Here is a 17,243-nt window from a genome sequence, read left to right on the forward strand (position 1 = left end):
AGTTACTTGGTCCTTTCTTCATTGCCCGATGGGACAGGTCTCTGTACTACTATCTCTGCTCTAGCCAGGCTGTTCCCTCTGTCCTGGGAAACAGGGTGAGCATCACAGGTTACACACACTGAAGAGTCCACCACAGAAGAGTGTATCTTTGGGGAACAGTGTTTGATGAGTGGCGTTCTCCCCTGTTTCCCCGGCCCTTACCGCTCCCAGAAAGGGGTCCTCTAAGGCAATGGTTGCCAGCTGCATTGCTTCCCAGGCCCCCTGGAGTCCTGGCAGCTGAGGGGGCTTCGTGTGGCTACGAGGGGTGGGGGAGGGCTCCCCGAGGGGAAGCCAATTGGCCACGTGGGGGAGCGGTTGGGGTGGAGGGCAGGGGAGTGGGTGTCAGTCTCATATGGTGAGCGCTTGGTCCGGCGCCTTCGCGGCGAAGAGGAAGGAACTGGACTGTGGGGAGGAACGGAGAAGGTGTCTTCACCCTTCCCAGGGATGGAGGGAGGTGATCAGACAGGTACAATGTGGAGGCCTAAGCTGTCGCCCTGCAGTTTCATGTGGTTTCCATGGTAACTAGTGGCGGTCATAGGCAGCGGCAGCAGTGGGAGGTGCGGAGCCCCGGGATGTGGCACTATAATAATAAGGGGAACCTGAAAGTTAACACAGGAGAAGAATGGACTGGTTGAAAGGACAAACAGTAAACAAAACAAAACAAAACAAAAAACCAAAACAAAAAACACAAACAATCAAACAAAGAAAGGAAATAACGGAGAACTGAAAAGGAAAGGGAAGGAAGAAAGAAAAGCAAAGGAACCAAAAGAACGAATTTGGGGACTGAGCTCCTAATGGGATTAGGAAAAGACAATCAGTGGAAGCCAGCTGAGGGCTGTATTTGAGTGGCCTCTGGCTCTGATGCCCCTCTATGGGAAGGAGATCCTTTTGCTTCTTCTGACCATCAGTAAGTTGCTGGAAGGGAAGCCCATAAGCATTTGTGCTGGTTTGGGCTGAGGTAGAGTTAGTTTTCTTCCCAGTGGCTGGTATGGCTGTGTTTTAGCTTTGTGCTGGAACACAGGGTTGATAACAGAGATGATGATGTCATTCCTGAGCAGTGCTTACACAGAGTCTTTTTTGCTTCTCAGACTGCCACACTGGTGAGGAACCTGGGACTGCATGGGAAACTGGGAGGAGACACAGCTGGGACAGGTGGCCTAAAATGGCCAAAGGGATATTCCAAACCATATAACATCGTGCTCAGTATATAAAGTGGGGGAAGAAGGAGGAAGGGCAAGACATTTGGGGTGATGGCATTTGTCTTCCCAAGTAATCGTTACATGTGATAGAGCTCTGCTCTCCTGGAGTTGGCTGAACACCTCCTGCCCATGGGAAGCAGTGAATTAATTCCTTGTGTTGCTTTGCTTGCATGCACAGCTTTGGCTTTCTCTATTAAACTGTCTTTATCTCAACCTACAAGTTTTCTAGCTTTTACCCTTCCTATTCTCTCCCTGATCCCACTGGTGGGAGAGGGAGCAAGTGGTTGCGTGGGGCTTGGCTAATGCCTGGGATCAAACCACAACAGCATTGCAGCACAAATGCACCACACCTGAGCCATAGCCACAAGGAACGTGTCACAGGCTGATGTTCTGAGCATACCTGACAAAGTAAAATGGGTCACCTTTAAAACCAGGAGGGAAAAAATGAAACAATAATACAATGTTTTACTGGCTGGGATTTGGGTCACATTTGGCATGAAAGCTCTCTGGATGCTTCTTGAATGTGTGTTAAATAGTGATTGACTATTAAGATCACATTTACTGATGTTTAACAGCACTGGAATAAAATGTGCATCTCTTATCTTGTTGTTAAACCTCAGTAAATATGTAGGTAATAATCACAACTGATTTATTTAACATATAATAAATCTTTTCCTATTCCTTTGAAGAGAAATATCATCTTAGAAAATATGGTCTTATAAGAGTTTTTTTCCCCTCTGAAAAAAAACCTATTTCTGGGCATATTAGTCACTGGAGATGGATATATATCCCTGCAAGAGAACTCTACTGGCTATTGTAAACTTAGTGATGCAGCCTGTCTCCCACTTTGGAAACTGTTCCAACTGGTCCAATAGGAAGAACTTGTATGGGATTTCTAGATCCCCAGGAATTGACTCTGGGTTTAGCTTGGGAGTGAAGCAAAACCTCATCTGGATTTTTAATCAGGCCTTGAATGGATGCTGATTCTGGCCTGAGAGAGTAGCAGAACCTGAATTTAACTTCTGATATAATCTGTAATAAATGGTGGGTGCAGCCCATAGAAAAGCCAGAGCTGAACTGAATTTCTGAACCATCTCATGAAAGAGGAGTCAACTTCAGAACTGGTGCAAAACATGCATGAGCTATATACCCATCTCCACACTGGATTGGAAAATAAGGAAAAAGGTCTTTCACCTGCCCGAATACTCTCTTCAGAAACAAACAAACAAACAAAACCAAAAACCAAAGAAAAGAAAACGAAGAGACAAACAGAAGGAGCGCGAGGCTGGGGGTGTGCTGTGGGAAAGAGGTACTCACTTAGTACAGGGTTGCGGAACCGCCAGGCCTCATTGTAGGTCGTGTACTGAGGGTGGCTGTAGGGGTTCCCTGAGAACTCGCTCCCTGGAAGAAACCAAGGAAGATATGAAATACACTTAGGAATGAAGACTTATGTCTGTTCTTCCGTCACGCTTATCTGTATGCCAGCAGGAAAAGTTGCCCACCTAGGACTCTGCCCTTCGGGACACTGCAGTGCTTCTTCAGTGTAATGTTGCTTACCCATGCCATTAAAAATCGTAAGATTGACCTCTTCACAATGAAGAAATTACTTTAAAATGATTAAATTCAATGATACAAATAAATAATTAAACTGGTTTATTTTTTGTGTCCTGATTTTTCATTGCCTTCTGTCTTCCAATTCTCAAGCTGCAGTAGGATTATGTATGCAAGTTTTATCTGCACTTAACTATCAGCTTTCTTATAAATAAAATCTAAGGTTCTCCAGTAGTGTCAAGGCAGCAGGCATGGGAGCTTGACGGGACAAACAAAAACCTCATTGGGACTAGCAGTGTTGTTAATGGCAATATGTATTGCTAAATTCTGTTCATAGAGTGCTGAGTGTGATGACATATTTGTGGAGAAGAGTATCATTCATTTCTGAAAATGTTCTGAGTTGGGTGGGCTTAAATATAAAACAAAATAGAAAGCATGTGAATCGCTTTCTTTCTTACTCTGTATGATGGTATTAGTCATAAAAGAGATTCATACATGATTAACTCCACCTTTATGCTTAGTTAGTGAGTTCCAGAGAAAACTTGCTGGATTCCAGCTCCAGAAAATAATTTTCTAATGATTAGTGTTTTAGCTACTGTTCTGAATCTGAAAGACAAACTGAGCTGCAGCTCTCCTTTTCACATTAAATAAAATGGGCCTAAACCAAAATACTTGTGAGCTTTGTGATCTAATAAGACTCTGATGCAAGATGTGAATGTTGTAGTCTTCTTACATATTCAGTTTTATTATGCAGAAGGAGCTGAGTGTCTCTGTTTTATAGCAGGCTGTGCAGGATATTTGGTAACTGAGGAAGGTATGGTGCCGCATTCAAAATAAATAGATCTCCCAGAACTTAAACATGTATGATTATGTTAAGGAAGAACATGACAGTATCTGATCCTAACCTCAATTTAATGCAGTACCAACAGACTGGGGACAATTAATGCCATCTGAAAGGCATTATGTACTTAAAGACAATGGGAAAACAGCGTGACTATTGGTTTCTGGTCTGCCCTAAGGCAAGGGTGGTATTGTTACAACAGAAGTGTCTGGAAAGCACCTGGCAGTTCCTGCTAGGTACCGTAGAACAGGAAAAGAAGGCAATGCAAGGTGCTATGGATATCTGTGATACAATTACCAAAGAAATGGCCATTAGTTATACCTTAATGTCTGCAAATCTCCCTCACTGGAGAGTTAAAGCCAAACCCACAGATTCTGGGATGGTGGAAATGAAGTCTGTTGAAGTCAGGGGATTTGCACTGCTTTAAACTTGAGGAGAAACTTTCCAGCTAGGTTTGTTAAAGGTATTCAGGGTAATAAGGAAAGTAGTCAGTGCAAAAATGTGTATGCATCAAAACCAATCACTTTCCAAAGGTATTTTAGTCACAGTAGCATTTAGTTTCAGCATAAAATCTAATTTTGTGTGACAGACGTTGCTAACTACTGTTTTAATAACTCAGCTTAATTCCATAGCTAGAAACGTCCTCCACTGAAAATTCTGACAGCTAGCTGGGAAGGAATAGATAAAACCTGCTAAGGTGACCAAGGTGCAATGCACAGTCCAGTTTCATCTCTACTGAATTGACTTATCTGTGGAATATATTGGCATGAGTTTGCCTCCCAAAGAAGGAGAAAAACAATCCAGATGAGAATTTCCACCTTAAAGTGCCTCATATAACATCACTTCTTTACATGGAGTGAAGTTGTGCTGATATTTCAAGACTTCTCTCTCACCCTCTTCTGAGTTGTCACCCTAAACTGTTTATAGTATTCCTAAAGCACGGGTTAAGTAGAGGAGAAAGAGCCACAGCTATGGAGCACTGGGGAGGAGGGAGGGCAGCCACTGGAAACAGTGTTTATTGACGAGGAGTGAAAGCATGCATGCAGTAGGATAATGAGCTTTTGAGCTCAACTGTGACCAAGAGGAACTGAGCTATCGCCTTCCCCGATCACTAATGAAACAAGTGTAATTTCCTCATCAACATTGGATTCTGTTTAACGACTCCCTGCCGATGCCATCCCCAGCCCTTTGCAGGCTCCGCACTGCTCTGTGTAAACTGCAGTTCCTTCAGCGGATGCTCACTTCACCAAAGCAGTTTGCAGAAACTTGATGGCCTTTCTGGGAAAGAGGAAGAATTGAGGCAGGAATCAAAGGTGCTCTGTTACGTGTGCAGGAAACTTCTCTCAGATGCATAGGTTAAGTGTAGCACAATACCTGATTCAGCCTTCTCTGAGTGACTAACTCCTGCTTTTCTAAGTGTGTGCTCAGGGACTACTGGCTTTCATACACATTTACAGTCTGGGACCTGAAGTTACAGGCAAGGGCAAATGCAGGATATGTATCTTGTCACATCATCCACATAAACCTCAGAGATATTCGCATGCATGACTGACCATGTTGCATGGATGTACTGCTGCAGCAGACAAGCTCTTCTCTAGACCATGCAAGTAGAAGTCTAGTGAAAGGTTGTCATGGGTAGAACACAGCAGCTTTGATTAGCACTGGTCAAACAATCTTCTCAGAAACAGTTTTCCACTGCAAAGTGCTGTCTCATTGAGATGGAAATGTTTTGCACGAACTTGTCAGCTTCAATGGTGTTTTGGAAAGAAAAGTTCTGAAATTATTGCAAATTGAAACAAAGTATTATGTTTCAACTTTCTTGTTTTGTTTCATTTTGCCTTTCCCATCTCATTTAATTTCCTTTCAATTCTTTTATTATTTTAATATGTCTTGACATCTAGAACATGTTGACGTTATTGAAATGTTTCATCCTGATGTTTGCAAATTGAACTGTTTCAAGATTCTGACTCCTCATACCAATGCAAGATGAAAACAAATGTCAAAAAATCAGAATTTTGTATGGGTTAGAAATCTGTCACAGTTGTGTTTAGCTATGCACCTTTGTTTGAGAAGACAGAGCCTCTATCTCATATTCACTCACGTCTGAACAATAGGTTTGCTTGCATGCCAGTGTGTTTCTTAAGGATACTTCCTGAGTAGTCATCTTGCTGGCTTCTTGTTTCCAGTGTAGTTAAAGCACTGTCCCCTGATCTTTCTTGGGCTGAGGGTATGTAACAAACCATTGGCAACATCATATTCTTCTCTGTTCAAACTGGACTCTTAACAGAGGTTGTAAGCAGGCACAGAGGATCGATCTCATGAGGCCTATATTCTGTGCAATCTATGCTCAGGGAATCTTTACTAACAGTATTTCTTGGCATCTGTATTTAAACCTTGTTGGTTTAGTCTTCTAATACAGAAACGATGAGGCATGAAGTGAGCCTAGCAGGTGGCAGGTTCAGAACAAATAAGGGAGGTAGTTTTCACAGAATACGTAGTTATGCTACAGAACTTCTTGCCATAGGTTGCTATGGATATTAAAGACTTGTATATGGGCTCAGGAGACACTGTATAAATTTGTCGAGGGGAAACTTATCAAGGGTGTTTAATTTCAAATAGGAAGATACTAAGTCTGGCTTAGGAAGTCTTTTAGCTGCAACATGGCGGCTGTGAGATCTTTTGATCAAGTACCAATATATTCTTTCTCTACGCTTATACTCTTCCTCAGGCTTTCACTGTAGGCCCCTGACACAGAGTAGTGGCTGCAGAGATCTGCAGTGTGACCCATTAAAGCCCAGTCTTCTGTTCCTTCCTAGGAAGCTTCTTTATCTCCAGCTTGTTGGCTTCAGTCACATTAGAAGACAGGAATAGAAGCTCTTCCAGGCTGGGTCTGACCAGTGTGGTATGACTGAAACAGCCAGAACTTGATGCTTTTTTGAAAGATGCAGTAACTACTGCAGGATGCCCAAATAGGCCACTGGAAAAACTTCCTCTAATTGAATGCTGAGATCAAATTTTATGTAAAGATTCCCATTTGACTGGACTATTTTTTTTTCACTTTAAAGTATAAGTTAACTGTTTTTTTTTTCTGTATAATCCTATTCCTTTTCTTTTTGGGAGTACTTCTGTGGGTTTTTTGAGACAATGCTATCTTATAGATAAGTAACCTCCACATCAAGGAACCAAAATACTCTGTTCTTGGATAAGTGACCCCTGTGATTTGTGGGCTTAAAATTTTTGTCCTTGTGATGAGGACATTAAACTTAGACAGTAATCACTGAACAGTTGAAAACAGAAGTTGAGAAGAGTCTGCTTGAGAAGACTCTTTCAGACGTCTCTGTTCAAATAGCCAGATATTTTGGCACTATGAATAATTTCTGTATGCCATAACCTTCTGTAAGTTTTGACATATAACTGATTTAAATATTGACAACTGAGTCTACCTACTGTTAGTGAGTGACTGGGGTAGGGGAGTGTTGTGTTAATTGATTTATGTTGTCTTAGTGCTTCTCTGACTCTGGAGCCAAACCATCTCCCTGAAAAAGTTAGTGCAGAAGGAGATGCTCTAAAATTTGCCACTGGAACAGATTGTCCAAAGTAGCTATGGATGCTCCATCCCTGGAAGTATTCAAGGCCAGGCTGGATGGGGTACTCTGCAAACTGGTCTAGTGAAAGGTGTCGCTGCCCATGGCAGGGGGATTGGAACTGGATGAGCTTTAAGGTCCCTTCCAACTCAAGCCATTCTATGATTCTATGATTTGGCTTAGACCTGAAAACTTTTCCTGTCAGTGATATTTTCACTGTCCTCACTGCATTTTATGTTCATTTAGCTTGCTGTTCCGAGATCTGGATTAGGGTTAAGTTAGGCTTTTCACTCATAAGCCCTGGCAAATCCTATGATAGCAATTTAAGAGCTTTATGTCCTCAATGTTCTGCTGCTTCAGTTTTGGACCCATCCCTTCTATAGCAGAGGTTGCAGAATGGACTGTGTACCTGCCCATTAACCATCACGACTCATAACCCCAGGCTGTAACACAAGCAGAAATCAGCGGCAGATGAAGTTCTGAGCTCTGAGCTACCATAGCTGAGAAATGAAAATCTTGCCTCCTCATTTATCTACTGGGGACAACTGTCATCAGAGAAGTGGGGAATAGAGCCTGAGGTAATAAACTCTTCAATTGCCCTAGAGTATATGGTCCTCTCTTCTCACTAAAGAGTGAGAGAATCCATATGTTGAGATATGGTGTTTCTCCAAAGGCAGTGGGTGCCTTAGAAACAGTTTGCCTTGTAGGATTAGGTAGATAGTTTCTTGGATTTGGAGGCACTATCTTACAAACAGGAGGGGATGTAAATTGTTGTTTATTAAAAATGAATAGTTAGTTTCTCCTGATATGCTGTTAATCATTGCTGAGTTCTTAGCTAGTTTAGGCTATGGACAGTAGGTCTCCAAAATCTGCAGGTATTAAATTACCATCGATTATTTTCAGTTTGATGCTATGGCTTTAGAAAGAAGGTAAGTTGTTACCCTAAGTTAGTGGATAGGTGACTATCCTGAGCCATGAGCAGTACATAATAATCTGCATGGGTCATTGGAAAAATAATTACATTAGTTAATGAATACTAAGGTTAATTAATTACCAATTAATTGCCACAGGTTATAGCTAGCTAGTTGCCCATAGCAGCAGTGAATCAGTTACTAGTGGGAAAGAGGTATGTTGCAAAAAGGGTTGTTAGCTACATTGGTTATAGGCACCTGATGATTTCTTTATGAAAAGAATAGCTCTTCATGTCAGCAAAGCAGTAGCCAAGCCAGCTGTGATAGCTCTTACAATGTTGGTAAACCATCCAAACACGTGTGCCCCATTACTGAGGTCTGGCGGCTGACTTACCAGGAACCATTCCTGCAAGAGTTGAGGTTGGGTAGCTGCCTTGTCCAGTTGGGGGAACATGGGGTGGGTAGCCAGGCAAGGTGGTGCTTGCCATATCACGACCTGGAAAGGGAAAAATCAGGACAGGTGATCAATAGGGATAAGATCTTTCAATATTGATTTGTTATTGCCTTTTGTCCCAGTGTCATGTGACTAACAGCTTGACAGGCATTTACTGTGCAGCCTTCTCTCACATAAGTGTTGTCCATGCACTGAAAATTCTGGGTAAAGATTGAGGCACTTTTGGTGTCACACTGTAAGGAGGATGTAAAAACTTAGCTTTGTGAGGCTCAAAAGAATTTGTTTTGTTTCATTGTAGATTTTGGACCTATTTTAACTAAATGAAAATGGTCCTGGTCTGCACAGAGAGTGCAGTCTGCACAGAGAGTGGCAGCATATTCATTGCCAAAGTAGCTGAGGTCCTGTCTATATGCAGTAGATACAGTTCCAAAACTGTGGTGACATTTCTTTAGGGCATGATCAATGTGCAAGGCACTAGAAAGTGATCCAAGAGTTTTCTGTGCCTGTCTCTCTTCTCACCTTTGCCATTTACCTGCTAATGGTTTTAGGCAAGTCACTTCACCTCTCTGTGCTTCTTTTTATGCTGCAAACTCTTTGGTGCAAGAGCACACTTTGAGTACATTTGCACAGTGCTTAGCATGAAACCAGTACTAGTTGGACTCCTTCCAGGTGCTGGTGTCACATATGTAGTAATAGTATCATTCAAATTAGTTCAAGTCTCACTTCATTTTTATCAGCGGTACAAGTTTTTGTTTGTAATGCTTAAAGTTGTGGTATCTTTTCACCACTAAAGAAGAGAGGGGTGTGGATTGGGTATATGATTGTAGTTTATTTTTCATCTCTTAGGAAGTGCAGCTGGGGGCTTCTTGGTTGATGCCAGAGGCGTTTCCTCATTTGGACCGGTTACCCTGAAAATGGGCCAGCCAGAAGGGCATTTGCTGTTAGTGCTTATTGCATTTAAATGAACTAAAATAATCTCAGAAGCTGCTGGTAGTTTCAAGCCAAAACAAAAAAAACCAAAAAAACCCCAAACCAAAACCAGAAAAAGGCTAAATAAATTAAGATAATCTTCCCCCCACAGCTGCTGGGAGATTTACAGCTCAGCCTCCAACACTGCCTACTGAGATGTCAGCCTGTTCCAGGCATCCAAAGCCTTTCACATTCCCTAGGTGAACTGTAGCCCACCAAGAAGTTTGTGCCATTTGTTGTTCCTTTGTTAAATTTTGTCTATCCTGTCTGTTCTAACTGGAGGGCAGAAGTCTGATTTGGCTTTAGAAGTGACAGGTTATCTATAGCCCGTTAACACCACTGGAGTCACTGGAACCATGCTGGGATATGCCAATGAAAGAAGAAGAGTTGGTTTAGCTCTACTAACAGCAGAATGATAACTTATAAAGCAGACCCTGGAACAAGCACGAGCCTTGGCTGGGGAATCAGAAATAAATAACAGCTGCAAGGCAAAGCAAAAACTAATAAGTGTGGAACATTAACCTGAAGGGAGGAAGTTTCTCTGGGATGAAGTAGGCTAAACTACTGTCATTGCTTTCATAGGTCTTGACTAAGGATTACTGAGTTGATTTATTCAAGAAAACAGAAATGCAAGTTCATTCTTTCTCCCTGAAGAGGTTCCTGGTCAGTAGCTGATGTTCCTAGCTCACCTTCTCTTAGATAATAGCACAGAACTACCACACAGTGGCTGAGCCATTTTCCAGCCACTCCTCAATATTGATAAAAGTAAGTATGTAATGTCTCAGGGATTTATAGTCTACATTCTTTTACCCTTTTATCACCATCATTCCTATAGTGATTTGTAGCTCTGTGTTAAGCTGTATGAATAACACCTACTAGATACAGTTATTTTTTTCTCACTTTCTTTTAAGGCAAGAAATTTTTATGCTTAAAATTCATGTTCTTTTTGTTTCATTTATTGACTAGCCTGAGCTATAACAACAGGTGATGAGTGGGAAAACAGTGTCACTGAAAAGTTAGAGATAACATTATGTAGCAGCAGGCAAAATTAATTCATTTTGACACTTCCATTCAGGTGGGAACACATATACACTCACTCTGCTACTTGATGTATGCACATATGCCCTTGTGTTTTTATTCAGACATGAGCGCACAGAGGCTGATGTTCAAAACTGAGCATGGAAAATTTGTTGGGAAGTGATCATCTGTCAAAATCCCAATCTTGAAAAAGAAGATAACAAACAAGTACAGTATTGGCAACATCAGTAGGAGTCCCACAGAGAGGCTCTTAAAATGCTCTTACATACAAGCAGGCCCCTTCCATTACCTCCTCTCATTACAAGCAAGTAGACAGGATTATTAAATTCTTGTACTCCATGGCTCTGGCAAAGCTAGCTCATAACGTGCCTCCAGCTCCAGCTGTTCTCCCTCCTCTAAGAGCCTCTGAGTGAGGAACAGCACCTGAGTCAGTGTGACACTGTTTGAACTTTTGAACACTTCATCCCATGTCTAATTCCTTATAAGGGTCCTCAGGCCGGTGCCTCTCCCGAAACACAGTGCCTTCTAGGCTACAGGATGGTCTATATGACAACATCCCCAGAGATCTATATTGCTGGAGAGACTGTGTCAGGAGATGTCCTAGCTTAGAATGTGCCCAGAACTCAGAGGCTCTTATTGGCTGCAGAAAGGTTGGATCAAGATAGTGTTATGAACACAAAATCTTCTCTGTTGTTACTTGCTGTTTCCTACATGAAGGTTTAAAAATGGAAATCTCACATGACAAGACAGTGGATGTAAGGTCAAAAGAGAATAATATAGGAACATGAAGGAGGCAGAGGTAAGATATGTTGCTGAAGTATTAGGAACTGTTGTCTGCACCCAGACTTGTCTGTTCTGAAAATGGCCGGATTACATCCTTTGAAAAGTGGTCAGTGGTCACCTAAGATGATACCCACTATTTCATCAAAATCACCCCTGAACTGCAGCAGTGTTGCTTCAGTCATCTTGCTCAGGAGTTTCCCTTAGTACCTACCTAAAACTTGTTCCTCCTCCCCATCCTCCCCTCCAGCCGACTGCTCCTAAGTGCTGCCATCTTCTGCAACCTATTTCTTCACTTCTGCTCTTCCCTTAAAGGCCACCTACCTTTGGTCTGAATTCCTTTGGCTGTAAAACATTATAGTCTCTCACACACTCTTCCTGCTCTTGGCATTCAGATACAATATTGGGTTTCTTAACTACTTGGTCTCCTGTGTGAAGGTACCAGCTCACACTGATGCTCCCAAAGTAGGTAACTCAAACACGTCTCACAGCATAGCTATGGCAGTGCTCACCAGTGTCTATGTGTTTATCTAACTTAGTAGTTACAACTCATGCTGAACAAGCCAGGCAGGCCTAGAGCTGACTAGGATCTTCAAGCTGCTATCGTATACCTTAGGCTAGCACACACAAGGCTTGTTCCCTTGCTGGGCTGACAGTACTCAGGGATATTATGGCTGTTGAGGCAACACAGGATTTTGCTGTACAAGTGTTTCTATACTAAGTCCCAGACCCATCCAACTGGGATACCCAGTCACTTCTAGGTCCCTTTACCCATTTTATTCTAAAAAATGAAGGACAGGCATGAAATATTTTTGTGACTCTCCATGGGGCTGAGAATACATGCTGCATATGCAGACCTGGAACGTGGTTGCTCTGGTTCCCACTTGCCCTCAAAGACCTTACAACATTTACTGGCCTCCCCGTCAGACGAAACTGAACCCCTTGCCTACAGCATCCCCACTCAGTTTGTGGCCAAGGCCGGTTACCTGCTATCAGAGGCTGGCTGCTGGACTGCCCAAAGTGGGCACCATGATGAAGGAAGGCACTGTAGCAAGGCGTGGACGCATCGTCTGAAAGGGCCATGTGGAAGGGCTGAAGATCAGCCTGCCCAGAGCCGACCGGCGTGGTGGGGGTGAAAGGGGTGAGAGAGGCTCCATGAGGCTCTTGCTTTATACTGAGGGGAGAGGAGAGGTTTTCTGTGGTAGGGTAAGGGATGGACACAGACAGACAAAGGGAACAGGGGAAGGAAGAGGAGGGTGGGGAAGGGAGGAGAGGAAGAACAAAATGGGTAAATGAAAATGGAGTGGTTAAAATCTACAGGGAAATTAATTTTAAAACAAAAATAAAATAAAAAGGTTAGGAGTAGATCAGAGGAGCCAGTGCTGAGACAACAGCAGTAAAATGCACCTGGGGGCTAGGCTCAGACTGCAGGGATGCCTCTGCAGGGGTAGCAGGAGATGAGGGGAATGGAGTGCAGTGGCAGATGGGAGGAATGGGATGCAGGAAGAAGAGAGGTGAGGGAGGGAACATGCAGGAGAGGGAGGACAGGAAGAAGCATAAGGTTGGGAAGAAGAATGCTCTGAAGCTTTTGTACTCCCTTTCCTGCTGCTTTCTCTTGCTGGCTGAGGGCACATGAAGATGCTACACTTACACGGTTTGACCCAAGGAATCATGCCCCTTTGTCTCTTCAAACCCAAGGTAACCTTCCCCAGGAAAGCAGTGTTGTTATGAGCATCTATTAGACAGGATGCTTAGTGTAATGCCCAAAGCTTATCAAGTCAAATTTCATAAAAGTTTTGGCAAAGACTGTGTAGCTGGAGTTTGAGGTGGTTAAAATAAAAATGGGACTGTGCAATTAATAGCTGGATAGACAAATGGGTCGATCAATTGATTTGTTCACAGTGGCACACTCTGGAGATATAACAATAAAAGTAGTCAGTAGACTCTCATTGTTTCCAGAGTGTAGTGTTGCCAGATAGGTACCTTGACAGAGAGACATAATGGAGAAGAAGAAATGTGGGTGACTTATCAAAGGTCTAATTTCTGGTTTTGTTTGCATTACATCTCCATTTCTGATGTGCAGATCTGCACAGGCACAATAGATACAGCTTTGCAACTGTTCCTAACTTAGCTGCCAAGTAAGAAGTTTAGGATTTGGAGAACCCTGTGACCTGAAACATGGGTACTCCAGAACACCCACTGCTGTTGGGTCAGCAGTAATAGAGTCCTGTATTTGAACACCTGCAAACGAAGCATGGATGATGTGATCAGATCCAATCCAAATCATCTAGCAAACCATCCGTCCTCAGGCAAACAAATTAAAGCCAATAAATGAAAACCATCTCTCTGTCGTGCTGGCAAGTGTTGCCAATGGCCTATGAAATAAGTTAGTTCTGGTGGTTTTGATTTATACAGAGAAATACAAATATGACATATAATTAGGTCATAAATCTGACTTCATTAATGTAGAACTGGCTTAATTAACTCTAGGCACCTTATTGCATGGCTGCAGTGCTCACCTAGACAATAAAGGGCTGGGCAGTTTCTATCTGTGAATGCTGTTTATCCCAAGACATTTGTTTCCTAAAGGTTTGCTACCTGGTGAAAATTACAGTTTGCCATCTGTGTTCTCCTCCAAGTACTTCTAACCTGGTTGGCCAACAAAGGTCTCTGATCACCAAGACTCCTTTACAACAAAGACATATGTTCATGGTTCACTTGGAAGGGAAGGATCAGTCCAGGCCAAAAGGCATACAGTTCCTCTTCATTTAGTTTACTTATGTGAAGTCTGTGGTATGCTAAGAGAGAATTGTAATTTCTTTTCCCTTTTTGCTGTAGGAAGCTCTTTTTGGCAATGACCTTTTGTGGAGGATATGGAGAACAGAAGCTGGAGTATCTGGATCTTGTTGCACAGTTTAATTAAAGTCACCAGAGTAGGCAGCATATCAGTGCCCAGCTTTTGCTTTTTGCAGCTATACACTACCCTACAATCCTACCGGTGAGCCTTCACATGCCAGTGCCAGTCTCTGTAGATGGAGAACCCCCAAAGCTATTTTTCTCCTGCATCCTCTGTCATCAGATGGCAAGGAGTGCACAGATTTACCTTCAGGCCAGACAGGCAGAGTCACCACCAGCATTCTGGGAGTGCTTGAAGCCTTTAACCGAATAATGTTGGTACAAGATAATTTGGATGAATAGATTTATCTGCAGGCAGAGGGCCAAACGTTCCTCTGGCTTTCACAGGCTGCAAGTGAAGTGATATTTTTCAAGGAAGCCATTTGACAGTGATACGTAAATAAACTAGAGACACTTTGGTCCTGGGCATTTTCCAGACTCCTTTTTCAGCTCTCTGTATTATGCAAGAGACAGCAGGTGTGGGGAGAAGCTGGGGAGGAAAAGGCAGAGAAGGTGGACATGGGAAGCGTGGGTGGGCAGAAGCAAGAGGTGCTATGGGCAGAGGTTAATCCTGTTTGCACAGCCCCCAGGCACGTTGGGTTTCCTAGTCCCTCCCCTGCTTTATTTCTCTTTTAAAGCATGGAATTTTCAGCTATAATCCTTCCTAAACCGCAGCATTTTTCAGGCGCTCTGTGTAAGTGAAACCATAATCTCTGGTAAAACAGACCGCTTAAGCTGCTGTAGCATTAGGCCAATCTGATCCAGCCCCTGGATTTCCGCTCTGCCCAGCCACCACAGAGAGGATTTCAGCCTGAAAGACTGTGTAAAGCCCTTGCAATGGGAACAACAGTGCTAGGCCTTGCCTTGCAAAGCTGAGAAGGGTTAAGAGACCAGGAGTTATTTGTCCCAGTGTTGTGAGGCTGTTAAAACCCCTGTCAGACTCACAGTGGAAATGAGCCCAGCCCTCTCTTGAACACATCAAGGCTTATGAAGAAAAATTCCTCGCACCTTCCAGAGGCAGCACCACTTACTCAATGCGTGGGGGATAAAGAAGTCAACATGGCAAAGAGACCTGGACACAATAATGCTAAACACTCTTCTCTCGAAGAGTAGTGGAGAGGAGGCGAGGATAAGGTCAGACAGCGAATGATTGCACAAACAAAACTCAGACTTTTATGTGTCTATTTATCTATCTATCTTTCCCTCTATGCTCTGCAACTGCACAGACATAACTTATATCCCATGTATCTTTACTGATGGATGGCATTTACTATTTTTTACTCCTTTGTTGTCTAACTCTCCCCTGACTAAAAGCGCCTGAATTCTGTCTCTGATATAACTCCTGCCACTGCTATGCTGGAATAATTGCCCCATGAGTGAATTATAGCTCCAAAGTGTGTCAGTGTAGATGAGATCAATTGATTGATCTATCTATCCACCTGTGAATGGCACAGTCCCATTTTTCATTTTAACCACCTCAAACTTCAGCTGCACCTTTTTGGTTTTCACTTCTGATTTTCTCCATTCTCTAACTCTTTCGTATTTGTGATGGAGAACTTGCTCCTTCCTATCCTAAGTCCTACTAGTGTCAGCAAACTGTGGAGCAGTGCCATACTGGCTTGTCTGTGTCTTGTTGGGGGTGTTCCTCAGTAAGGCTGCATCAGCAAACCCCAAGGTAGAGCTGTCTTTCTCCTAAGGCTGGAATACCAACCTGTAATCAAATAGGGGGATGTGGGGTGTGGAATGAGTTTGCAACCCCTTTCCAAAGCAGCAGAAATCTATTCCTGCCCCAGTCCTGTTTCTTCTTCTAAATGGCAAACAATCTTGTTGTTTATAAGTGACCAAAAAATATCAACCAGTGTCATGATAGGGGAAATTTGAAAGGGTCAGCAGGGTGGGGATATAGCTGGAAACACAGCAGAGGACCAGATGTTTTGGGCATCTCCTACTCCTCTATTTCTCACTGTACTTGCTGAGTTATGGCTGGTTTTCTTCCTTTCTAACCGTCTCCTCTGTTATTCTGGCAGAGAGCGAGAATTGGTGATCTCTGTCCTAAATTCCCCCTGCAAATGAAGGGATTTTGGCCAGACAGGGTGAGAGGAAGATTCACAGCTTTGAGTTCCTACAGAGACTCCTCTTAGCTTTTATCATGCTCTCTCCTGCTGAAAAAAAAAGTAGGACTAGATAAGCTGCTTGTTTTTCATTGCTGGCTTCCAGGAGGATAAGCTACCTGCATCCAGTGCTCCTTTTCTTTACAGTAAACAAAGAATACCAAGATGGCATGTCCATGCATAAGGGATGGCTTGTACACACCCACTTAACACTGCTCACCATCTTGACAACATTTCTTGTTCTTCATCTTTCCCTGAAGTCTCTATCAAATATTTGCATAATCCCAGTGCTCCGCCCTTAAGAACACATACCCTTACAGCATTGCTAAGGGATCTGTGAGGAACTAAGCCCAGAGAAGATGTACCCAAGTTTGTGTAGAAATCCTATGCCAAAGCTTAGTCTTATCTCAGGTGTTTTGAATCCTATGCTTGTACCCACCACTGAAACATCTTTTTCTGTATTTGCACTGTCCATTCCTGAGAAAAGTTTCTTTGTGGCAAACAGAATGAGACTGGGTCATCAGAACTCATGAACTGATGAGTTTACACTATAGGCAGTGGAGTCACATCACTTTATCCCTCATGGGAATCTTGCCTCAAATTCCAGAAGCCATACAAAAGATCAAACTGGACTGACACAGCAGATCTCTTGCTTTTGCTTTCTGTCATGTCAGAAGAAAGACATTTTAATTTCTTAGTTTTCTAGGTTTTCGTTTGCAAGAGCATTATGCAAGTTGCACCAAAAATAAAGACCATCCTATTTTTTTCACCTTCTTTGTGATCATAACAGACTTTTCTTAGAGGAAACGAAAAGTGTGCAAAGACTAATCTGCTTCTCATTATACTTTTCTTGTCCTCTCTCTGTATTCCT

The 17,243-nt window shown here is 42.8% G+C and overlaps 1 protein-coding gene across 1 annotated transcript in view; it reads right to left on the reverse strand.

The window, feature by feature from the left end:
• Positions 1-357: 357 nt before the first annotated feature.
• The window catches only part of PAX2 (paired box 2), a 52,483-nt gene continuing 35,597 nt past the window's right edge, over positions 358-17,243 (reverse strand). The window contains exons 6-8 of the mRNA XM_009071794.1: positions 8,520-8,621; positions 2,556-2,639; positions 358-638 (exon numbers count right to left, since the gene is read on the reverse strand). Coding sequence (XP_009070042.1) covers positions 562-638; positions 2,556-2,639; positions 8,520-8,621 — 263 coding nt within the window. The 3' untranslated portion in view covers positions 358-561. The remainder of the gene's footprint in view (positions 639-2,555; positions 2,640-8,519; positions 8,622-17,243) is intronic.

This window comes from Acanthisitta chloris, unplaced genomic scaffold (assembly GCF_000695815.1).
Source record: "Acanthisitta chloris isolate BGI_N310 unplaced genomic scaffold, ASM69581v1 scaffold12093, whole genome shotgun sequence".
In the NCBI taxonomy this organism is placed as follows: domain Eukaryota; kingdom Metazoa; phylum Chordata; class Aves; order Passeriformes; family Acanthisittidae; genus Acanthisitta; species Acanthisitta chloris.